Raw genomic sequence first — 26,329 nt, 5'->3', positions numbered from 1 at the left:
TTCCCCTTGCTTCTAATAGCTCCTTTAATGTAGCTCGTTTCAAGCGTGTATAATCCGTCCCCATTCACCATCTGTTCGGGTAAATTCACATACCCTTCAATTCTGGTTCTCATGTGAATTGGGGTCTCCACAAATTGCTGTTCCTTTCTCTTTATTCGTGCCAAATCTGCCGAATGACGTTCTGCTGTGCGGTTCGAATCCCACCGCTGCCACCAATTGTAGTGGAGCTGCAATATTAAATCCCAAGATCTCCGCTGGTATAGAAGGTAATCCAAAGTAAAGCGCTGGAAAAGAAGGCAATATCCCAAATCCCCCAGTAACCAGACGAAACACAGTTCAGGGAGTCAACTTTATTCACGGCTCCAGGAGTTAACTGACAATTTTATTCACGGCTGTTAGCCTATGCATGCTCTCTATTCTAAAACCCACGAATACATTCTTACACCAGGTTAACACAGCTATTTCAGACAACCTTTAAATGTTCTGCAATATGACCTAAAGTAAAAAGTTAAGTACTCTCGGAGCGCTAAATTGTACAATTTATATATAAGGGCAAAAATTAAATATAGCCCGTATTTAATTACAAATTGATGATGTACTATGTACAAAATTAGCACCAATAAAGATGAAACAGTTGGGCGTCTATTTCACCAAATGATATCTCTAAATTTAAATAAAAGTAAGAATAATTATGGGATATACCCTTTATTTAGCCGCTTACGGACAAAACAAATAAACAGTGTAACAATGGTGAAACACTCGTGTACAGTGAAAGTGAATTAAAAGCTGGGTGGATGCAATTTGGATAAACCCCAATAGTGGTAGGGGTGGTGAAGAAAGATATCTGAGATATAGTATTAAGTACAGAATACGGTATATAGTATATTCTATATTTTAGGTCAGATAATTTTCCCCCCTTAACCCTTTATGCATAAAGGGCTTAAGTATATATCCTGGCTATTAAACGTAGAGCTAAGGTTCCTAACCAGAGATTCTAAAAGTAGATACATATAATCAGGACCAGACACATATAGTCCCTGTATAGTTATTTAGTGTCCGTCCAAGTTTCAGTTCGTTATATAGAATCTATAGTGAGCTGAAAGGGAGTGTTCACATAGAGTGTCACTCTAAATTTACAGCAAAGTGGTAAAACGTGTGGAACTGCTCAATCGATAAGGGCAGAAGTCGATATCCATTAGTCTATAGATGTCTCTAATGGATAGGAGATAGAAACATACACACCAAATGTCACCAGGTTAGGATGTCTCCAAGGCAGACTAAGAATTCATCTAGTAGCCTACTATCCTACACCACATGTTACCAGGTAAATATGTCTCAAAAGCAGACTTAGTCCTAATCTGGTAACCTATATAGAATAGAGGTAACCTGGTCCCAGGCAACCTTTGTAGTTAATTAGGTCGGGATGCAGTTTTGAAGTCCTGCTAAACAGCTGATAATACAGGGTAGGTCTGTGGGATTTATATACAGCACACCTATATCGAGGTTCCCCCAAGGGGATCAACAGAAATATTGGTTAAATTATTGATTAAATATATGTATATCAATTGGGAGTGTGTAAGTCGGTCAGTTCAGTTCTTATATACACTTAGTTAAACTGCTGCTTCGAGGCAGCCTGCCGCTATATTGTGCAAGAAACCAGTCCAACTGACCATAGTAGTAACCCCCCTCCCCTCCGATCTGACTCATAGGTGAATTCAATTACATAAGGTCGACTACTATTTCAAAGCCGCCCAGCGTTCACATACGTCCCACCAACTGTCTAGCTGACTAAAGAGGTATAAGCTGCCTCAAAAAACAGTCTTATTCATAGTATAAAATTATTAACTGCAGAGCCTCCTATTTCTAAGAACTGCCTGGACTGGGTATTACTGCGGCTGCTGTTAGGGAGATAGCTTAGCAGACTCTGGTCCAAGCGCCATCACCTAATCACCCAATCCATAACAGTCCATAGCAGAAAACGACTTCCCCCCCTCATAGAGTTAGCCAAAAAACATCCCCCAGTATTAAAACGAAATCCGGCAAAACGCTCGACGCGCGTTTCGGCGTGCTCACACGCCTTTATCAAGAGCTACTGGCACAGCTGAGAGGAAGTGAATATAAACCGAGGTGAGTCCCGCCCACCTCACGGTGTCTACCAATCAGTACGGTTGTAGACTAGCCGGGGGCGGGGTCACACTTCGATATACATATTCATTACTCATAGACTCCTTCATTGGAGAATCACATGTCTCCAGCATATCGGTTCCGTTAGCGGTCACCATGGTGACGTGAATAGCTTCGTAGTGTGCGCGCGCAATATCTCATAGCCGCACACAATCCTAAAGTTTAAAACCACAGTCCCTATAATCGATCTCCATTTCATTTGCCATGAAGCAGGCAAAATAGTTGAACTAACTTTCAATCGTTATGGGAAATTTATCCTCAGAGTAGATCTACTTATTTAGTAGGGGAATCTCAGCTGTAATTATCTCGGAATACAGCAAGAGGTCTGTTCTCAATAGGATTCATCAGAGAGCTTCCACACAGGAAGTCATTCGCTAGAGTGGGTTACTGATGTGTATAGTGTATCTTAAAGCTAAAGCTCACCATTAATATTATGCAGACTAAGTTTCATTGAGTTCAAAATCCAAGATGACCTTGTTAAGAACAAACTGTTACCTGTATATATTGTCTTTTTACAATTATAATTTTTTTGATCTATATATAATAATTTTGTATTATATATACCCTATACTTGGCACAGGTCCAAAATACCAAGATAATGACTATAGAACATGTAGGTAGCTTGATGTACAATTGAGTCCATTAATTGGACAAATGAAACAAGATAGTATGGTCACCAACCTACTATACCAGTCAATACATGTAAATAAATGATAAAATACGTAAGGTCATTACAGCTGAGATTCCCCTACTAAATAAGTAGATCTACTCTGAGGATAAATTTCCCATAACGATTGAAAGTTAGTTCAACTATTTTGCCTGCTTCATGGCAAATGAAATGGAGATCGATTATAGGGACTGTGGTTTTAAACTTTAGGATTGTGTGCGGCTATGAGATATTGCGCGCGCACACTACGAAGCTATTCACGTCACCATGGTGACCGCTAACGGAACCGATATGCTGGAGACATGTGATTCTCCAATGAAGGAGTCTATGAGTAATGAATATGTATATCGAAGTGTGACCCCGCCCCCGGCTAGTCTACAACCGTACTGATTGGTAGACACCGTGAGGTGGGCGGGACTCACCTCGGTTTATATTCACTTCCTCTCAGCTGTGCCAGTAGCTCTTGATAAAGGCGTGTGAGCACGCCGAAACGCGCGTCGAGCGTTTTGCCGGATTTCGTTTTAATACTGGGGGATGTTTTTTGGCTAACTCTATGAGGGGGGAAGTCGTTTTCTGCTATGGACTGTTATGGATTGGGTGATTAGGTGATGGCGCTTGGACCAGAGTCTGCTAAGCTATCTCCCTAACAGCAGCCGCAGTAATACCCAGTCCAGGCAGTTCTTAGAAATAGGCGGCTCTGCAGTTAATAATTTTATACTATGAATAAAACTGTTTTTTGAGGCAGCTTATACCTCTTTAGTCAGCTAGACAGTTGGTGGGACGTATGTGAACGCTGGGCGGCTTTGAAATAGTAGTCGACCTTATGTAATTGAATTCACCTATGAGTCAGATCGGAGGGGAGGGGGGTTACTACTATGGTCAGTTGGACTGGTTTCTTGCACAATATAGCGGCAGGCTGCCTCGAAGCAGCAGTTTAACTAAGTGTATATAAGAACTGAACTGACCGACTTACACACTCCCAATTGATATACATATATTTAACCAATATTTCTGTTGATCCCCTTGGGGGAACCTCGATATAGGTGTGCTGTATATAAATCCCACAGACCTACCCTGTATTATCAGCTGTTTAGCAGGACTTCAAAACTGCATCCCGACCTAATTAACTACAAAGGTTGCCTGGGACCAGGTTACCTCTATTCTATATAGGTTACCAGATTAGGACTAAGTCTGCTTTTGAGACATATTTACCTGGTAACATGTGGTGTAGGATAGTAGGCTACTAGATGAATTCTTAGTCTGCCTTGGAGACATCCTAACCTGGTGACATTTGGTGTGTATGTTTCTATCTCCTATCCATTAGAGACATCTATAGACTAATGGATATCGACTTCTGCCCTTATCGATTGAGCAGTTCCACACGTTTTACCACTTTGCTGTAAATTTAGAGTGACACTCTATGTGAACACTCCCTTTCAGCTCACTATAGATTCTATATAACGAACTGAAACTTGGACGGACACTAAATAACTATACAGGGACTATATGTGTCTGGTCCTGATTATATGTATCTACTTTTAGAATCTCTGGTTAGGAACCTTAGCTCTACGTTTAATAGCCAGGATATATACTTAAGCCCTTTATGCATAAAGGGTTAAGGGGGGAAAAATATCTGACCTAAAATATAGAATATACTATATACCGTATTCTGTACTTAATACTATATCTCAGATATCTTTCTTCACCACCCCTACCACTATTGGGGTTTATCCAAATTGCATCCACCCAGCTTTTAATTCACTTTCACTGTACACGAGTGTTTCACCATTGTTACACTGTTTATTTGTTTTGTCTGTAAGCGGCTAAATAAAGGGTATATCCCATAATTATTTTTACTTTTATTTAAATTTAGAGATATCATTTGGTGAAATAGACGCCCAACTGTTTCATCTTTATTGGTGCTACTATTTCACTCTAGTCTTTTTCCTCTACAAATACTTGGGGTCCATGCCCCTTGATATCTCTGTAACCCCTCAGGAATCTAGGTGTGGACTTGATCCACTCCATAGTGTTCCTTTCTTTTCTTTTCTATATGTACAAAATTAATATATATTCCAGCTTCAACACGTCAATGTGTTCCCTTCACCACACAATATAAATAGTTTGAAAAATATTACAAGAAGTGGAGCGACATTTAGGTGATAAACTCCTTCCCACATGCAACAAAGATTTAGACAAAGAAGGAATGGGTATACTTATACTTTTCAATGGATAGTAGTCACACGATCAGATTCATATGTTTGCATGTATAAAAAGAGAATTAAGATAGTAATAGTGCAGATCTGTATATATGATGTATAAATTGCACCTTTCATACAGTGCTACTCAACAGATTTGTACACTTAAATTTTTTAATCATAAAATCAATCTATACATAAATCATTAAAAAATATAAGGTGCACAACAGTTAAATGAAACAAAATTAGTAAACAGATGACTGCTTTCTAGATATGGTGGTGAGTGCAACGGTATATGTACCCGTGACTCACAAACACGCTCTCCCACACTGGGAGATGTCTCATACGAGATTAGTCAGGCGAGGTATGAAATGGAGTCCATATTGCCAGCTGATCCTCTCTATTGCAATCGCCATTCAAATTTTTCCCGGCTTACGCTTGGCTCCTCCCACTTTCCGTGCGTGTTGACGTCGTCTACGCGTTTCGCCGTTCAGACTGCTTCGTCAGGACGTAATGGCCTCATTACGTTTTATGATTAAAAATTTTAAGTGTACAAATCTGTTGAGTAGCACTGTATGAAAGGTGCAATTTATACATCATATATACAGATCTGCACTATTACTATCTTAATTCTCTTTTTTATACTTGCAAACATATGAATCTGATCGTGTGACTACTATCCATTGAAAAGTATAAGTATTCATTCTTTGTCTAAATCTTTGTTGCATGTGGGAAGGGGTTTATCACCTAAATGTCGCTCCACTTCTTGTAATATTTTTCGAAATATGACCTAAAGTGGCTAGGTTTGCCACACCCGGTCGCAGGGGTCCACAGGGCTTTTTAAAATACTTTGTGTGAAGAGTGTGTCCTCTTTTTCATTTTGCAAGAAGTGCATATTTCATTAGAAGTTGACACTTTGAAGAATTAAAGTGGTTACACCATCTTGAATTTCATGCAGACAACAGGTCCTGTTACTTCATGGATTGGTTAGATAATTGGTTAAACTCAAGAGGCTACAATTGCTGAGATCACACCTTTGCAGACTCACTGCTCATTTCTCTACCTTTAAGGAGTTTCATCACTTTGTTTATGTTGTCCTTCATTTTAAAATAAATCTACTTTTTAAACTTTCTTTATTGCACAGTGTGTTTAATTTAGATTTTTTTTTGGTTTTGCTTCCTGCTCAGCTGATTGCCTGCTAGAGCCTACTGGAGGATCCTGTGTTTGATTAAAGGGATACTATAGGTACCCAGACCACTTCAGCTCATTGAAGTGGTCTGGGTGCACTGTCCCAAGTCCCTTAAACCCATAGCAGGTAATTATTGCAATAATGCCTACCAGGCAAGGACTAGAGGAACTGCCGGGCAAGGCAACTTTTTGTCGCCTAACTAACGCTGGACTTCCTCACGCTATGCATGGGGACGTTCAGTTTCACCCAAAACCCCATAGGAAAGCATTGAAAGCCATTGCGAGGGTGGAGAGAAGGCGGACTCTAGCCAGCGCCAAGAAAGATCGGCGCTGGACCCAGGTAAGTGATAGAAGATGTTTTGAACCCCTTCTGCGCCAAAGTCGAGGGGGGGGGGGGGGAGGGGGGGAGCTATAGTGTCAGGAAAACAAGTTTGTTTTCCTGGCACTATAATTTCACTTTAATGTACAATGAACAGTGCAGGATATGAAAAATAGTTAGAAGTAAACCTATTGTGCTGTAAGATCAGATTGAAAATTAAACCATTTTTTCATGTTGGCTGTGTAAGTGGCGACCAGGAGTGCTGTGGATAAGGCAGCATAAACTAAACAAGTGATTTAACTCCTAAATGGTAGAGAATTGAGCAGTGAGACTGCAGAGGCAGGATCTATACACCAAAACTGCTTAATTAAGCTAAAGTTATTTTGATTCGTAGAGTACCCATCTACGCTATTTACGCCCTATTTTCACAAAGCAACATTTTCTGAGTCTCTTTCTCTCTCTCTCCACCCTCTCTCCTTACAACCTATCAAATGTATTTAAGTGGTCTTGGTGCTTGAAATGTACTTGTAACCCTTTATTGTTTCCTGCGCTCGATACCCCCGTCCTGGTGGTGCGGTAAAGCTGGAGATTACACATGCATTAGCAATTCCAACTCATACCAGCTATAGGTGATAGGGTGAAAATGCTGATCAGCTAATCACTGGAGGCCTTCACTGCTTGGGCTAGTGTAGGACTATTAGTCTAAGCAACTCAGAGGATCTAGGCAGCAGGTGCTGTGGACCTTTGTTCACTGTTAAACTGTTTGAAAAGGCTTAACACTGAATGGATGGCACCAGGGGACTCCAGACACTATAACTACTTCAGTGAAATGAAATGGTTATAGTGCCTAGAGTGTCCTGTTAAAGGGATACTGTAGTGCCAGGAATACAAAGCTGTATTCCTGTATTCCTGGCACTACCGATCCCTCTACCTTCCCCCGCACTCGCAACCTCTCCTTTCCGGTAAATAATGGGTTGAAAAACCCTTTATTTACTTACCTAATCCCAGCGCCAATGTCACTTGGCACTGGGTCGAAGCTCCAACTCCTCCTCCATCCAGCGACGAGCCGAGTCTAAGGCGCATGCGCGGCAAATGCCATGCACGCATCAGACCTCCCCATGGGAAAGCATTGAAGCAATGCTTTCCTATGGGGAAAAATCTGACGCTGGAGGTCTTCATGCAGAGTGTGAGGACGTCCAGCGTCAGATAACGGACCAAAGGTCCCTTTTGATTCCGGAAGCCCTCTAGTGGCTGTCTGGTAGACAGCCACTGTGGGCAGAGTTAGAGCTGCAATGTAAACATTACAGTTCTCTGGAACTGCAATGTTTAACATTGCAGCACTAGGTGCAAAAGGGACACAGCACCCAGACCAGTTCAATTAGCTAAAGTGGTCTGGGTGCCTACAGTGTCTCTTTAAATTATCATTTATGTGGTTGATAAATTTGTTCATTCTTTTAAATCAAAGTAAAAAAAAATATTTGAATGTGAGTCAGAGTGGTTATACAAAGATGGAATCTTTAAGGTTTTTTTTTCTCTATTGTAGGAATCTTTCCAAAAAGTATCAGACCAAGAAGAACTCCAAAGAAGAGGAAGAGTCTAAGTAAGTAGTAGTAGTAGTAGTAGTAAGCTTTTGCAAGGGGCGTGCCTGTGCAAAGTAAGGAAAGGCTTGGAGTGTGAGAACATGGTTTATTTAGAGGAACAGAAAAGAAGATCTGTGGAGTTCATGTTTATCTAGAGGAGTGAAGCAGTCTTTTAACTCTATTAAACTGTAATATGGGAAGTGCTAAAACAACCAGATTCTCTGGTTAAACAACCTTTTCCAGCCTACAGCCCTTAACCAGCTGTCAAAATGATTTTATATCCAAAGCTTTGCACTCCATTCTGGCCATTACAGTGAACCTCTCCATCTGAATGTTTTAATGCAAGATATAGGACATTAAAGGAACACTATAGTCACCTAAATTACTTTAGCTACATAAAGCAGTTTTAGTGTATAGATCATTCCCCTGCAATTTCACTGCTCAATTCACTGTCATTTAGGAGTTAAATCACTTTGTTTCTGTTTATGCAGCCCTAGCCACACCTCCCCTGGCTATGATTGACAGAGCCTGCATGAAAGAAAAAAAACGGTTTCACTTTCAAACAGATGTAATTTACCTTAAATAATTGTATCTCAATCTCTAAATTGAACTTTAATCACATACAGGAGGCTCTTGCAGGGTCTAGCAAGCTATTAACATAGCAGGGGATAAGAAAATCCTAATTAAACAGAACTTGCAATAAAGAAAGCCTAAATAGGGCTCTCTTTACAGGAAGTGTTTATGGAAGGCTGTGCAAGTCACACGCAAGGAGGTGTGACTAGGGTTCATAAACAAAGGGATTTAACTCCTAAATGGCAGAGGCTTGAGCAGTGAGGCTGCAGGGGCATGTTCTATACACCAAAACTGCTTCATTAAGCTAAAGTTGTTCAGGTGACTATAGTGTCCCTTTAAAGTGATAATAGGGGTGTTTTTAAAACAAACTATTTTTCAAATCTGTTTATTTATTTAAAGGACCACTAACTACACCCAAACACTTCATTAAAATGAAGTGGTCTTGATGCAGTGGCCATTTAGTTTTAAATAGGGAGCAACTATATAATTTTTCCAGAAACCGTACCGATTATTGGTTGCATTTTGGGCTGATTGCTTATAACCGGTGACGATATTCTGTGGGGGTGGAGCAGGAGTGGGGGGGGGGGAGGGGGGAGGGTGTAGATGAGCTGTTGATAGGACCATACATAGACCATTTCTTATACTTTATTCCCCAACTATAACACAGCATAGGTGGCAGATAAGTGCTGCTTCCACAAATTGTTACGAAAGTCTCCTTCACAACTTTCATGGATAGGAAGGTTATTGTAACCAAAAACAGTGTTTTCTTAAACCACTTGTTTGGTTGGAGTGAACTTTAACGTTTTAGGGGATCTGTTGATTTTTTTAAATTTGATTTTGTTGAGTCTTTATGTTGTAGCTTGAGTCTCAATTTTACGTTATAGTTGCATTCATTTGGGACTGTTGGTTTCCCCTGCTATGTAGTTTGATTGGCTGCTGACAGTCATCATTTACCATACGATAAGACTGGCGTAGACAGTCAACCTTTTTAATTTGTCTTTACATTTTTTTAATTATATTTTCAGAATAGAAGCCCATCATCTCATATAGTCTTTTTATTAAAACATAAATAGTGTAAAAATAGACAGAAAAACCAGAACACAAGGGCAGTATTAGGACATAACAAAGTAAAAAAGAAACTTCACAAAACCAGGTCTTCATAAAAACTTGGGGCATCACATAACTTAACAAAAAGCGTCCTAAGTCATGCTAACAGACAATTTGAAAGGAGCACTATAGGGTCAGGAACACGAATGTGTATTCCTGACTGTAAAGTGTTAAAAACACATACTATTTCCAGCATTGTGCAGCTCTGCTGGTGCTGGCTCATCCCCGATCCGCCTCCTTGGCTGACATCTGAATTGCTGATTTCAACCAACCACAATTCTTTCCCATAGGAAAGATGGTCTGATAATGGGTGGCTGATGTATAAACATTTTACTAGCCATAATAGTGAGCACACATGTTTTTGACATAGGCCATACTTTTATCTATCTTACTGTCTTTTTTTCTGTCTTATTTTGTTGCAGTTTATGTGTCAGTAAAGCACTAAAGGGACACTATTTTATTGAATTGGCAGTTTAACACTGAATGAGCTAGCCCTACCCTTACTGGATATGTGGCTAATGCAGAAATGACACGTCTTGTAACCATACAGATTCATACACTCAGGCAATCACAGCTGCCCATTGATGCTTAGGCTAATGCTTCCTCATTAGCCCAAGCAGTACAGAGGGGATGGGATGTTGAGGATTCTTATTTGGCATTAAAACATTAAAAATGGTGTAATGCTGAATGGAATGACAGTGCCAGGGGATATATAACCACTTCAGTGAGATAATGCAGTTATGGTACTTACAGTGTACCTTTAATATAAAATCACTTCTTATGTTGCAAGAGAGATTAATATTCTGCCTTCCATATACTTTACAAGGTAAATGCCTATAGGTTACATTTTAGAATGGCATCCCACACAGCAACCAAGGCATCTGAATTTGATGTGATCCTTTCTCCCGAAAGGTTGGGAAACATTAATATAGTTGATCTATGTAAAATTGATAGGGTTGTTGACCTAGATCTATGTACTGTCTCACAGATACACATCATGCAAAGCCTTTCAGACCACCCTGAATGAAATGAACGACTACGCTGGGCAACATGAGGTCATTTCTGAGAACATGACATCACAAATAACGGCAGAGCTAACACGCTTTGTGCAGGAGCTTAAACAGGAGAGAAAATCGGTAAGTTACTTTGCATCACTTGTCTTTCACCATCTTGTGGAACCATTCTTATATCTTGTTAAGCTTCAAGTATTTACAGGAGTATAATAAGTAAAGTGAGAATTCAGAGTGAATTTTTTAAATATTTGTTCAAAGTAGCTGAAGGGGAAAGATTCTCGAAGCCAACTATGCTATCAGCTACTCTTACCGTCAATTGAAATTCACTTTAAATTCTCACTTTAGTAGATAACCCTGTAACACAGCATATATCTTTATATTTGTAAATTAATAAACCAAAAACTTGTACACTTTTGGCTTATTTTTGTATATGTTCAAGCTGTTTTTTTGTTGTTGTTTTTTTTTATAGTTGCATATATGAACCTTAGGCAGGGTGTTGATATCCAGGGGTTTTCACTAGTCTTAACTGCTTTAATTGTAATTGTAATAGGCTGAATTTCAATAACATATTGGTAGATAACTTGGCATTCCGGCTGTGTAGACTGGCTTTGCATCATGGAAAATTTTGCCCAGCACAGCAGACTTGAACAAAAAAAATAAAGTCTTGCCCGATTGTACATTGAATATCTCTCATTTGTGATTGATACCAGGGTGTCCAGGAAAAGTTGTATCAGCCAATCCTGAGCCTCTTATTGTTTTCAAAGTGATGGGCTGTTTAGCTGTAATGATTACGTTCATTCATGGAATTATGTGATTTAAACTTTCAGCGTGCTAACAGTGATTGCTGTTTGCTTTATGAGTAGCTTCATTCTTCTTTTTCATTAATGAAACTGCTAATTGTACCCGATCAGACCTCAAGCTGGATTTACCTCATCTTGTGCCATTAGAAATAGAACCTTGCACCTTGCTTTCTTGCTCTCCCCAAGTTTAACCCCTTAAGGACCAAACTTCTGGAATAAAAGGGAATCATGACATGTCACACATGTCATGTGTCCTTAAGGGGTTAAAGGGTAATCCAGATGTGGACACCTTGTTCTTGGTGCCTAGAGGGGTATTAGCTATACCTCCCTGATGAGGCCTTAAAAGGCCAAAACAATTGACTGAGATTGTTGCATCCCTTGTGTGGAGAGAGCTGGCCTGAGTTTCTGATCTGGACTGCCCTTTTGGGTGGGATCAGTCTGATATGGTAATGGCACAAGATGAGCTAAAACCAGCTTAAAATCTGAGTGGAACCCACTTAAAGGTTACTTGAGCTGCTGTTCGTTCTCAGTACTCTATTGCACCTTGATTTTTTTGCGTTTATTTATTTATTTTTCTTTTGAAATATCATAGTTCAAAGTTGTTTGGCAGTACCTGGATTTTATCATTTACCAACCACTATAGAAACAAACTTTAAATCTGATTACCGATCTTTTGAAGAGGATTTAATTAATATATCATTATTTTTAAATCCCATGAAAATTTCCTGAAAGGCATATCTTATTTTTCATGTAATACTCCTGTAATGTCTTTTTAGGACTAATTTACTCGTCTCCTCTGTAAACGAAATCTTGTTCACGGCATAGGATGAGCACAATGCATAAAGCTCGACTAACCATTCCTGTGTGAGAGCAGAGCCCTGCAGGGCAATGTCCGGGAAATCAGGTCAGAATTCCCAGATGTGCTACCATCCATCTGTGCCAGAGCAACATGGTTAGCAAGTGATTTAATAATGCTCTAAACTATGTCTGTAATACACAGGGAGGCTTCACATTAGTTCCCAGCGTGCTGCCAAGGAGTCTGAGTTTCCTTAAAAAACTCTCATTTTAACAATTCACTCCTTCTGTATTATCCGTCCAACTGCACCTACCTCCTATTAATTGAGCCTTTAAACTTGCACTGTGCTGAAAACAATTTATTACAACTCCAGATTGGTCTCTGATATTTTACATGTGCCATTGTATGTTAAATCAATTTAAATTGTATATGTGATGCTAGAATAATGGCCAGATGATGACTGAGCATGTTAAAAAAAAAAAAAAAAAAAAAAAAAAAAAAAAGGTGGCAGTGTTTGACACTAGCAGTAGGGAAGTACGGCAAGGTAGCTTTGATATTCTGATTTGTTTTTGTAGCAGTTTGTCTTTATTCTATTTAGAGTTTATGGGTAGATGTACCAGACTTACATGCCACAGTGACCACCTTGCCCTCTGTTGTATTAGGAATGCTAGAGCCACTGTGCACGAAACAAGCAGTGAATTTAAAATGAAAAAAACAAGCATTTCACGGTACCCCAAGAGTCTTTGCCCCATCTTCACTGCTGCAGGTTGTAGTAGTTTATTGTGATTAGAGTGGTTCTGTCTCCTTATCAGTATAATTATATTTTATTTTTACTTGTTTATACTGTAGGCAGTGTGCATATGTTTGTATAGTGTAGTTGGCAAATGTCATACAGTTGTAACTTGTTTATTGTTTTGCTTTACAGATTGCTTCATTGTTCATTCTGATAAGAAGTTTCATTTAACTTGTATCCGATTAAGTGCAAATATTTAATCTGTAGCATTTCTTTGATTATGCATTCTTAAACGTGTAATACACTAGACTACCCTGATTGTTTCTCTGGATCATGTTTTTTCTTTGTTGTCCTGGTAGACTCCCAGAAAATGCGTGAATGTATTAGACTTAGAATGTTCTTGCGCTCTCACCAGAATGTTTGGAGCTTTTTGTGAATCCACAGGGTTGTTCTCTACCTTAAGTCTATATTAGATCTGACCTGTCTCTTTTGACAGCCAAGGTTACCTTACGTCTCTATCTATAAATGCTGGGTTGTATTTAAAGTGGATCTATGACTTGACTGACTTACTCATTGCTGGCTCATTGACATTATCAGATTTTCGGTATAGTGTTCAATGAAGTCTTGTAGAGACTTTCTTATTGAATTTGAATGTGTGCTTGGGTGTAGTGATTGGCTGATTGAAGCTCACAGTTGATAATTTGGTTAATTGTGCTGCTTGAAGGGACATTTGATTGATTTCTAAATCACCTGTTATCAAACTACAAAGAAATGAGATGGTGACGATGATTTACACAGAAAGTAATAAGTCACAAATCACTCAATTTGCTGGTCACAGTATGCTGAAGGCTTGATGGTAAAACCACAAAAACTCCCTTTATGCAGAGCTACAATTGTCACTAGTAACTTTTGCTCCTGGAAAATTCGAGAGTAGAGGTTTCTTAGAATTAAATTTGACTGTTCTAAATTTGTATTTGGTTTATTGCAGGAGGTTAATTGTATGACATTCTGTGAACACTATGTAAAGACTCAGAGTTTAATCTAGTAAGCACTTAATATAGATTAATCTTTATGCTCTGTCAAAATCCTCCCTGTCACATTTACATGATGGGGGTACTTTAAAAATTTCAAATGTAAGGTATATACAAAAACCAACGTTAGAATAAAAAAATATTAAGTCTTAAGCTGATGGTGTAGCACAATGCTGTTTACGTCTGTTTTGCTGGCCATAATACAGCCTCAGACAAAGCAACCAGCTCTTTCAGCGGTTGTCGTTCATGCTTCTAACAGGCACAGGATGTCACTGCTTGTTACTTTCATCCCTTGGGAGAAGGTGGCTGCAGTGTGGAGATGCGTACGTGTTTCAGGAATATCAGGTGTCTGCTAACCACAAGCTTACTTTCTATCATTTAGCAGGCTCAGAGTAAGCCTTCAGTTTCCTATCTGTCTTGTCACAGCCTTAATCCTTCAGTATCCATGGAGAATGCACATTTATTTAGAGGGAAAAAATGTAATCTTGTGTCTATTGTTTGAGGAATTCACTAGCCACCGGCTTCTTATCTAGGTGCCCATTAAAAGGGAGCACAGTATCTATAGCAAATAAGCATGCATTAGAATTTTAAAGAATTTTGAAAGGGATCCATACGAAAATTGGTTTTATTTCAATACGTTTCTACGTTGCTCAGCAGTTCATTGGACAGGCCGAGCCTATTAGGAAATGTAGTCTGCAGCAATTGCAATGCCAAATGTTTGCCATCGTTATGCATTCACATAAATAAGGTAAATTTTCTCCTTTCCTTTGCTCTGACTCGCCAGTTTTTTATCTTACAGAATTAATTGGTTTGTTGGCAAGTGTTGCCATCTCTAGTTTTCTGTTGCATTTTTGATCAATGAATTGATTTTTAAAAAGACTCAGCGAGAGGGCCATCTCTACCCGCACTAATCTAATCTGGCAAAGAACGCCTGAAATTAAAGTATAACTACATTATGTAGAATTATCACGTGAGTGGGAGCTCCTGTTGCCGGTGTTTGTGTAATTAAAGTACGGTAGTAAAAATAGGAAGGATCACAGCTCAGTATTCCAATATAGTAAAATGTACAAGGGCTTTATTCACTAAACAGAAAATTGTGTTTGCGACAAGGTGCTTGATTGGTGCCAGGAGCTTCGCCCAGAGCTGGATTACAGGTAATGAGGGGGACTTAGCAATGCCCAACAGGGCATTATAAGTCAAAAACAATTCAAATGTCAAAAGGTTGGAGTAAGCCTTTAATTAAGTTATCTGACATTTGTCTTCTGTACACATAATTATTACAATATGTTCTGATAAAATAAACTATTACATAAAGCGGAGAAATGCTACAGTGTTATCTCGAGTTAATAAAAGAAAAAGTCATACCCAAAACATTATTTTTTATTTCCATGATAAGATAAGCCTGGAACAAGCTGTGTATATCTGCAATTTAGTCATATAAAACTACAATGTAGTTCATAAATATGAACTAGTGTTTTCTCACATTTTCCTTTGTGGAAGAACTGGTGAAATGGCTTTGCTCTGTGATGTAGAGTAATGGGTTCTACATCAGGACTACATACCTCTTTACAAGTTGTAGCTAATCTGTGGCTTGTCCATGATCTAGTAACCGTATTGCTCTGCTACAATCTGTAATGAATGCTGCCACCAGACTGATTTTCCTCTCTAGTCGGTCCTCTCACACCTCAACCCTCAGTCAGTCCTTATATTGGATTCCTGTATACTATGAGTCAATTCAAAGTGCTATCTGCCCATGACCTTCTCCTGTCCACTGCTCGCACACTAACGGGCAACTCACGCTTGCAGGACTTCTTGTGGGTGGCTCCCTTCCTATGGAACAGCCTGCCTACCGCCATCAGACTCTCCCGTACTCTTCAATTGTTTAAGAAGTCCCTTAAAACCCATCTCTTTAGGAGGTAACCTCTACCTCACATACCTGTCTCTTTCTCTCTCCTAAAGAGCAGCACTCTACTCTCTCCTCCAGCTCTGATTCACTCCCACCTAATTTGACTTCTATTCCCTGTCCTAATGTGTTTTATACCCCACCTCCTATAGACTGTAAGCTTGTTTGAGCAGGGCCCTCTTCAACCCTTGTTTCTGTGAGTTTTCTTGTAGTTGTCCTATATATAGTTAAATCCCCCCCTCTAATAATATTGTAAAGCGCTACGGAATATGTTGGCGCTAAATAAATCGCAATAATAATAATAATAATAATAATAATATTGTGTCTGTGAGACACTTGCAGCGGAAATGCTGGGCAGCCAGAGGAAATCGCTTATTTGTGCATAATGTTCTGATAGGAAAAGCTCAATAGAAAGCAAGACATAATGGTTAGGATGTTGATCAAGGTTTGTTTATTTACAGAGAAATGGCTTGTAGTCCCACCCTATTTGATTTCTATTCCCTATCCTATTGTGTTTTACACCCCACCTCCTATAGACTGTAAGCTCGCTTGAACAGGGTCCTCTTCAACCCATCGTTCCTGTTTTCTCGCAATTGTCCTATTTATAGTTATAGCCCCCCTCTTATAATATTGTAAAGCGCTACGGAATCTGTTTGCGGTATATAAATAATAATAATGTAGCTGTTGTTGAGTACAGTTCCTTTAAAGGGACACTCAAGCAACATAGCTACTAGAGCTTGCTACCTATAGTCCCTCTCAGCCAAAATTTCATCCAGGTTGTATAAAATTGAAATTGACAATAGAAAAGTGATAATTATTTATTGTCATAGTGTGAATGAGATGGTGGTGATCCCTCTGTGCTGGGAAGTGGCATACAACATAGTTGGTTCCACTCAGTTACACAGTCTATTAATATATAGTGAGTGCATTACCAAAACATGGGCTGAAGTCAGTGCAAGCTCGGCTATGGGAAATCCCTGCTTTGGAAAGATCTAATCAGTCATTAGACTTTGATTTTTTTTTTTTTTTTTTTTTTTTTAGAAAGATCTACTCTGACTTTTATTTTGCTCGATAGAATATGTTCTTTGTCTTTAAAATTGGTTTCTACTGAAAAACACCAGTTATTTTTTCACCACAGTGCAGTTTGGTTGTTTTTTTTTGTTTGTTTTTTTATACTGGTTAGTAAATAGCTCCCTTCATTGCTGTCTGTTTTGGTCCATTATTTATATTTTTATATCACTGTATAACGAATGAATCTCATTGGTGACTAGAGCACTTTCCAAAACATTGCCATGAATATGTGTGATTAACTCTAAATGACTTCAGCTGGAGAAATGCAATGTATTAATCTTATACCTTTTTGGCAAAAGGCCCAGAAAATACTTTTATACTAAGTAACTTTCCTTTTTAATTTTTTTTTTTTATTATTAATCAGTTCCACGTGCAAAAACTCAACAGGTTCACCTTTACACACCAGTTTTGCACAATTATTGTCTTATTTTCGTTGCAGTTTCTTAACCCTTTCACGACCGCGGACGGTTCAGGACCGTCAGCGGTAAAACGTGCGTTTGGACCGCTGACGGTCCTGAACCGTCATAGCGGAAAACGGGCTGCAGGAAGCGATCAAAGATCGCTCTTGCCCGTACTATGATGTAACTATCTGCCAGACATCCCAGGCAGATAGTAACATCCAATTACGGTGTGTGAGCGATCCGCGATCGCTCACAATTGGCTGCTGTCAAAGTGGGTGTTACAAACACTCACTTTGACAGTGATCTCTGCCCCTCTCTCCTCTGTAGCGTTTTGTGAGGCGAGAGAGACAGAGATCGTGATAGTTTGTTGCAGCAGAGTGTTCCAGAGAGTTGTAAAAAGTATCAGCAGTGAATTCAAAATCCATTTTAACCCCTTCCCTGCCAGATCTGTTTCAGCAGTGCATTTGTACTGTCTGTCTTTTTTTTTTTGCCCTTAAAGGGTTAAATTTGTTTTAAAAATATTTGTCTTAGTCTGTCTTAGTCTGTCTTAGTCTGTTTTAGTCTGTTTTAGTCTGTCTTAGTCTGTCTTAGTCTGTCTTAGTCTGTCTTAGTCTGTCTTAGTCTGTCTTAGTCTGTCGTAGTCTGTCGTAGTCTGTCGTAGTCTGTCGTAGTCAGTCAGTTTCCTTCCCCCAAATCTCCATTAGATTTTTGTGACAGGAGTTAGTTTAGGGATTGCTGTTTAGTCTGTTTTAGTAAAAAAAAAAAAAAAAAAAAGTATAAAAAAAAATTTGTGTGTTTGTAATTTGTTTTAGTCGTGTGTAAAACATGCAGCGTATGTATAACTTGCAGGAGGCATATGCCTTCTTGGCGTCAGACTCTGACGCCACTGACACTGCGTCAGATTTTGACCCAGGTCAGTTTTCTGACATGTCTAGTCAAGACGACATGTCATCTGTGTGTGAGCCGGCTGAAGAAAGAAGCTGTGCTTCCTCTGCTATGCCAAATGTGGAGGAGGACTGGGTACCTCCACAGTTAGCCGAGCCCAACGTCCCCCCTTTTAGTGCCAACGCAGGCATTAATGTTAATGTGGATGGCTTCTCCCCAATGCAGTATGTAGAACTATTTTTAGGGGATACCATCTGGGAGGAGATTGCTTCCCAGACTAACTTGTATGCTACCCAATTTATTGACAACAATCCAGGTAGCTATACAGCCAGGGAGCATGACTGGCATCCCACAGATGTCCCAGAGCTTAAAAAATTCTGGGCTCTCACATCGCTCATGGGGATTATAAAAAAGCCATCGATTCGCTCATACTGGAGCACCAACCCAATAATGTCGAGTCCAGTATTCTCCCAAACCATGCCTAGAGCCAGATACGAGTTACTGCTGAGATTTTTACATTTCAGTGACAATACCCTCTGTCACCCTAGAGATCACCCCCAATACGATAGGCTTTATAAAATACGCCCACTGCTAGACCATTTTCAGGACAAATTTTCGGATGTTTATACCCCCCAACAAAATTTATCCATAGATGAATCTCTAATGAAATACAAAGGGAGATTAGGGTTCAGACAATACATCCCCTCAAAGCGCTCTAGGTATGGCATTAAACTGTACAAACTGTGTGAGAGCGAAAGCGGATACACATTTGCCTTTCGTGTATATGAGGGGAAAGATGGTCAACTGGACCCTCCTGACTGTCCTGACTCCCTGGGGACAAGTGGGAAACTTGTATGGGACCTACTAAACCCCTTGTTTAATAAAGGTTATCCACCTTTATGTGGATAATTTTTATAGTAGTGTCCGTCTATTTAAAACCCTTTATGCTTTACAGACACTGGCCTGCGGCACTGCCAGAAAAAATTCCAAAGATTTTCCACGATCTCTCATAGATGCAAAATTAAAAAAAGGCGAATGTAAAGCACTTCGGAAAGCTGAGGTGCTTGCACTAAAATTTAGGGACAGGAAGGATGTCCAAATGCTCACCACCATCCATGATGAACGCATGTCCGACGTCTCTGTCCGGGGCAAAGTAGAGTCCAAACCGGTTTGCATCAGGGCGTATAATAAGTACATGGGTGGTGTTGATTTGGCTGATCAGCTTATGCAGCCGTATCTTATTTTACGAAAAACCAAAGCATGGTATAAAAAGGTGGCTATATATCTGATGCAAATAGCAACCCACAACTCATTTTTACTTTTTAAAAAAAATAATCCAGGGAAAATCACCTTTCTCCAATTTCAATTGAAAATAATTTCTTTAACAATTTATGGAGATGGACAAGTTCCAACAACGGTGCAAGCTGAGTCCAGACATTTTATTTTTAAGTTACCGCCAACTGCTAGAAAAAAAAACCCCCAGAAACGTTGCCGGGTCTGTTTTAAAAACGGGAAAAGGACAGACACCCCTTTTCACTGTCCTGATTGTCCTTCGAAACCAGGACTCTGTGTAGGAACATGTTTCAAGCAGTACCACACAGAACAGTTGTAAGAAGTGTTCCTGAATTTTTATTTTATTTTCTGTTTCTTTGGAAAGCAGCCATTTTTTTGTTAGTCAGTTTCCTTCCCCCAAATCTCCATTTAGATTCTATTTGCAGGAGTCAGTTTAAAGATTGCTGCTAAATGTACATTTGCTACCTGCACATTTGGCCTAACAAGTTTTCTGGCAGTAACACATAACCAGCTGTCCAAAACCAGATGACGTGTGCATAAAAACCAGAATAAAGAAAATACCACTACACTTTCTTTGGGGGGCAAAATGGTTGGGGGAAAGAAGTCAAAACACCCCATCCTCTATAACATTTGATGTCTACTTTATAAAAATATATACTATACATATTGGCATGATGGTAACATTAACTGGGGGGTACAAAAATATGTCAAACTGAAGATAGACCAAGCATACCTATATATCAAGTTGAAAAACTGACATGTACAAGTTCTGATTGTTGCCTTTTGGCCCCCAAACAACCCGGCAACCATATACATGGGGGGTATCACTGTACTCAAGAGATGTTGCTGAACATATTGGGCAGTGTTTGGCAGTGACACGTAACAGGATCTGTTAATTCATGCCATTCAAGTACATTCAAGTTAATTCATTCATTCAAGTACAATGTGTGTGACAAAGAAACAAAAAAAGATTACTATCCAAAAGTTTGACAAAGGCTGGTGGTAGAATTCAGTGCATGAAAAGTGTTAAAATACCACAATTTAAAATGCCCTGGGTTGTCTACTTTTCAAAAATATATGGTTTGATGGGGGTAAAATACATTGGCTCAAATGGGACATGGGCGCAGGTTGATTACATGTCAAAATTCCAAGTTGGGAAACTGATAAGCGCACCTGCCAAACGTGGCCTTTTAGCCCCCAAAGAACCCGACAAGCCTATGCATGGGTGGTATCACTGTATTCAGGAGATCTTGCTGAACACATATTGGGGTGTTGTTTGGCAGTGACACATAACAGGATCTGATAATTCAGGACTAAAGTACAAGGTGTGTGAAAAAAACTGAAAAAAATGTACTAACTCAATGTTTGACAAAGCCTGGTGGTAGAATTAGTGCATGGAAAGTGTAAAAATTCCACCATGTGAAATACCCTAGGGTGTCTACTTTTCAAAAATATATGGTTTGATGGGGGTAAAATACATTGGCCGGCTTCAAAAATGTCCCAAATAGGACATGCATGCAGGTTGACTACATGTCAAAATTCCGAGCTGGGAAACTGATATGCGCACCTGCAAAATGTGGCCTTTTAGCCCCCAAACAACCCAAAACACCTATACATGGGGGGTATCCCTGTACTCGGGAGATGTTACTGAACACATATTGGGGTGTTGTTTGGCAGTGACACATAACAGGATCTGTTAATTCATGCCTAAAGTACAATGTGTGTGAAAAAAACAGAAAAAAAATTACTAACTCAATGTTTGACAAAGCCTGGTGGTAGAATTAGTGCATGGAAAGTGTAAAAATTCCACCATGTGAAATACCCTAGGGTGTCTACTTTTCAAAAATATATGGTTTGATGGGGGTAAAATACATTGGCCGGCTTCAAAAATGTCCCAAATAGGACATGCATGCAGGTTGACTACATGTCAAAATTCCGAGCTGGGAAACTGATATGCGCACCTGCAAAATGTGGCCTTTTAGCCCCCAAACAACCCAAAACACCTATACATGGGGGGTATCCCTGTACTCGGGAGATGTTACTGAACACATATTGGGGTGTTGTTTGGCAGTGACACGTAACAGGATCTGTTAATTCATGCCTAAAGTACAATGTGTGTGAAAAAAACTGAAAGAAAATTACTAACTCAATGTTTGACAAAGCCTGGTGGTAGAATTAGTGCATGGAAAGTGTAAAAAATCCACCATGTGAAATACCCTAGGGTGTCTACTTTTCAAAAATATATGGTTTGATGGGGGTAAAATACATTGGCCGGCTTCAAAAATGTCCCAAATAGGACATGCATGCAGGTTGACTACATGTCAAAATTCCGAGCTGGGAAACTGATATGCGCACCTGCAAAATGTGGCCTTTTAGCCCCCAAACAACCCAAAACACCTATACATGGGGGGTATCCCTGTACTCGGGAGATGTTGCTGAACACATATTGGGGTGTTGTTTGGTAGTGACACCTAACAAAATCTGTGAATTTATACCTGAATTGCAATTTATGTGAAAAAAATAAAAAAAATAAACTACCTATGCAAAGTTTGACAAAGGTTTATGGTAAAATGGCTGCATAGAAAGTATCAAAATATTCTTAGATGAATACCCTGGGTTATCTAGTTTAAGAAAAATATATACATGTGGGGTGTTTTTTTGGAGATTTATGACATAACAGTGGTACAATGTCACTATTGATACATTTGAAAAATGTAAATTTTGAAACCGCAATTTCCTACTTGTACTTATAGCCCTATAACTTGCAAATAAAAGCAAAAAAACACGTAAACATTGGGTGTTTTTAAACTAAGGACAAAATGTTTAATCTATTTAGCAGTTTGTTTCATTCGATTTTGTAGATCAGTAAAATATTTTTTAAGTAGAAGTCAAAAAACACGTTTTTTTGGGTTTTTTTCACCATATTTTACTATTTTTTTTAAAGTAAATGATATGAAATGATACAAATAATGGTATGTAAAGAAAGCCCTTCTTGTCCTGAAAAAAACAATATATAACTTGTATGGGAACAGTAAATGAGAGAGCGGAAAATTACAGCTAAACACAAACACCACAAAAGTGTTAAAATAGCTCTGGTCCTTAACGTACAAACATCGCAAAAACAGTCCGGTCCTGAAGGGGTTAAATGAAGTTATGTTGCCAGGTTTAACCCCAAAGTTGCTTCCAGCGCCGATCTCCAGGTAACCCACACAGCATCTGGCTTCTGAATCTGAGTCTCAGAAAGCACAGAGAGCTGACACTCTAAGCCATTCGGTAGCATCCCATTCATAAAAAAGATACCTTTTTATGCTACCTGTGGGGGTTAAACTGTTTAACCTTATAAGGTAAGAGTGCGCCCCGGGGCCTCCTGGCACCAAAACAACTTTATTTAGATGAAGTTGTTATGGTTACCGGAGTGTCCTTTAAACTTGTTTTCTATATATTTGGTAGATTGTGGGTTTTTTATTTTGCAATGCTAATAAATTAGTTTCTAGCTCTAATAACTAATTTAATAACACTTCCTTTAAATTTTAAAAGGAAATAGATTTATTTATTTTTTTAACAAAGTGTATGCAAAAAAGAGAAAAACTTATCCCTACCTATAGGTTATGACAGAATACTTCAGACATATACATGCAGTTTGAGGCAGACAGTGCTTGAAAACTGACAGTCTCTGTGGTTTTCCCTGCTTCACTCTCTGCACTGTAACAAGGAAGACTATAGACCAAGTATGTCAAACTGGGGCCACTTTGTGCTGTGGCTGCGACCAGCTGCAAGACAGGTGCCCTGCCACGGCCTATCGCGTGCTTCGGCTGCGCAGCGCTACAATGCATAGAGTGGCTGATTGTCTGCAGAGCGGGCTAGCCACTCCCCCTTCCCTCCTGCTCGCAGTGCCAGAGGAGCGCTTGACCTGCTTGACCGGAGAAGAGCTAGACCTGGAGGAAGGCCAGCTCATCTTAAGGTAGGGGAAAAGGAGTTTGGGAGACCTTGCTGTGTAGTGTGTTCAATATGTGACTGGTGTGCAGTGTATTAAATTGGAGGAGGGAGGAGCAGTATATTAATTTGAAGGAGGTAGTAGGGCAGTGTATTAGAGTGGTGGGAGGGGGGGACAGTGTGTTAAATTAGAGGGAGGAGGGAAGTGTATTAAATTGTGTGGAGGGAGGAGGACAGTATAAATTGTGGGGAGGGAGGAGGACAGTATATTACATTCGAGTTGTGGGCAGTGTATAAGATTGGGTTAGGGGGCAGTGTATAAGATTGGGTTAGGGGGCAGTGTATAAGATTGGGTTAGGGGGGAGTGTATAAGATTGGGTTAGGGGGGAGTGTATAAGATTGGGTTAGGGGGCAGTGTATAAGATTGGGTTAGGGGGCAGTGTATAAGATTGGGTTAGGGGGCAGTGTATAAGATTGGGTTAGGGGGCAGTGTATAAGATTGGGTTAGGGGGCAGTGTATAAGATTGGAGTGGTGGGAGTGGTAGCAGTGTATTACATTGGGGGGCAGTAAATTACATTGGGGTCGGTGGGGACATTGGGGGACAGTGCATTGGATTGGGGGGACGGGGCAGTGTATTAGAGTGGGGGGACGGGGCAGTGTATTAGATTGGGTCTGCATGGAGACGCTGAACGCTCCCCATGGAGATGCTGATTGGCCGCGCAGCGTTCGGCCACACATGCACAATAGCCTCCCAATGCTTTCCTATGGGAAAGCATTGAGTTGGCTGACATTATCAAGTTTGAAAAATTTAAGAAAATACTAGGACTTCAAAATCAACACGATAATGTCATTTGTTTTTAGAGCTGTACAACAGCATACATTCAACATTTCACTCCCATTACTGAACTTTTCTTAAAGGGACAATATAGTCACCAGAAAACTACAGCTTATTGCATTTGTTCTGGTTAGTAGAATCATTCACTTCAGTCTTTCTGCTGTAAACACAGTCTTTTCGGAGAAAATGCAGTGTTTACATTAGTGATAACTTCACTGGCCACTCCTTAGATGGCTGCTAGAGCTGCTTCCTATCTCAGTTTTGCCTAGTTTGCATCACAGCATTCAGTATCTCCTCCCTCTGCATGCAGACACTGAAATTTCCTCATAGAGATGCATTGATTCAATTAATCTCTCTGAGGAGATGCAGATTGGCCAGGGCTGTGTTTGACTTGTGCTGGCTCTGCCCCTGATCTGCCTCCTTACACAGTCTCAGCCAATCTTATGGGGAAGCATTGTGATTGGCTCAGAACAACACTTCTGATTATGTCAGCAGGCAGCTTAATTTTCTGAGGCAAACAGGGACAAAATCAGCAGCTTCAGGCTTGAATACGAGTAAGATTTTACTATATTTAGGGAGGCAAGAGGGGACCAGGACTAGATAGTGGTTTTAACACTATAGGGTCAGAAATATAGGTTTGTGTTCCTGACCTTATAGTACTCCTTTAATATGTCAAAGGTACTTCAACTAAAACATTGTTTACTTTGAAGACCTATGAGCGTGAGGATGTCCAGTGTCAGGCGACTTTTTTTTTATACTGTACTTTTCTAAATAAACCTACGTTTCTATGAAAACTGAAGTTTTTGTTTTATTTGCGACCCACATAAACTTAGACCTTGTTTATTTGGCCTGTGCTAGCCTTTGAGTTTGACATGCTTGCTATTGACTAACGTTCTCACTCAAGGTGCATGCATACGGCCGAAGGATCAGGTCATATACTAAAGGTATATCTAATTTTTTCTTTTACTTGTACTTCATTTAAAAAAAAAAAAAAATCTATTTCCTTTCAAAACTTAATAAAAGTATTTTTATATTAAAAGCTAGGTTTGAGGTTTCTCAAAACACAGTGTAAATTAACTGTTGGCTAACCTCAGCCATGATAGCCAATATTTAATAAAATAAATCATGCAACCACAACACTCCTCTTCTATCCTCTAGCCTTAGCATCATGAAAGTTGTAAGTAATAGTGTACTCTTCATATATTTCACATTTATTTTTCAACTTCTCTATACTATTTATTTTATATAAACTGAACTCAATTGTTTTTGTTCACTTAAACCAGTGATTGATGAGGAATTTGATCATTTTAACAAAAAAAATAATAGTTGAAGATTTTTTTTACATTTGTCTTTGTTGGCTCAAAATGTGTTTTTTCCCTTATCGGGTTAGAGATTAACCCCAACAGTAAGATGTTGAGTTTACTTTTTACTTTTTTTCCAGGTCATCTTTGTTCCATGTTAAGCTAAGGACCTGGTGGGAGAGGTAGTCTTGGGAATTCAGGGCGTGCAGTGAAAACATTTCTGTTATAATAGTCTAGTGTTTTGTTTTTTTTTTGTTTTTTTTTTAATAAAAAGATTTTAACTAAGTGCACTAATGGCCTTCTGGTAATCATCGCTGTGAAGCTTTGTGCATTATTCAATATGTGAATTTTGTAATGGTTAAATACATTTGAAGAATATTCTAAGTAAATATTTGTCAGTCAGCTAAAACATTATTCCAATAATGTGCGTTTGTCATTATCATTTATTTATTTCATTTTTTTTTTTTGTAATTGTTTAATTTGGCAACTTTCCTAGATACAAGGGATGTTTTGTTTG

At 39.3% G+C, this 26,329-nt stretch overlaps 1 protein-coding gene across 16 annotated transcripts in view; it reads left to right on the top strand.

Annotated features, from left to right (window-relative positions):
• The window catches only part of FNBP1 (formin binding protein 1), a 191,824-nt gene that overhangs the window by 58,176 nt on the left and 107,319 nt on the right, over positions 1-26,329 (top strand). For all 16 annotated transcript variants that reach the window (XM_063432408.1, XM_063432406.1, XM_063432419.1 and 13 more), the window contains exons 3-4: positions 8,100-8,156; positions 10,805-10,952. In XM_063432408.1, the coding sequence (XP_063288478.1) occupies positions 8,100-8,156; positions 10,805-10,952 (205 nt within the window). The remainder of the gene's footprint in view (positions 1-8,099; positions 8,157-10,804; positions 10,953-26,329) is intronic.

This window comes from Pelobates fuscus, chromosome 9 (genome assembly GCF_036172605.1).
Source record: "Pelobates fuscus isolate aPelFus1 chromosome 9, aPelFus1.pri, whole genome shotgun sequence".
NCBI classification, from domain to species: Eukaryota; Metazoa; Chordata; class Amphibia; order Anura; family Pelobatidae; genus Pelobates; species Pelobates fuscus.
The sequence above is the reverse complement of the archived record's forward strand: the minus strand, read 5'-3'. Positions and strand labels throughout refer to the sequence as shown.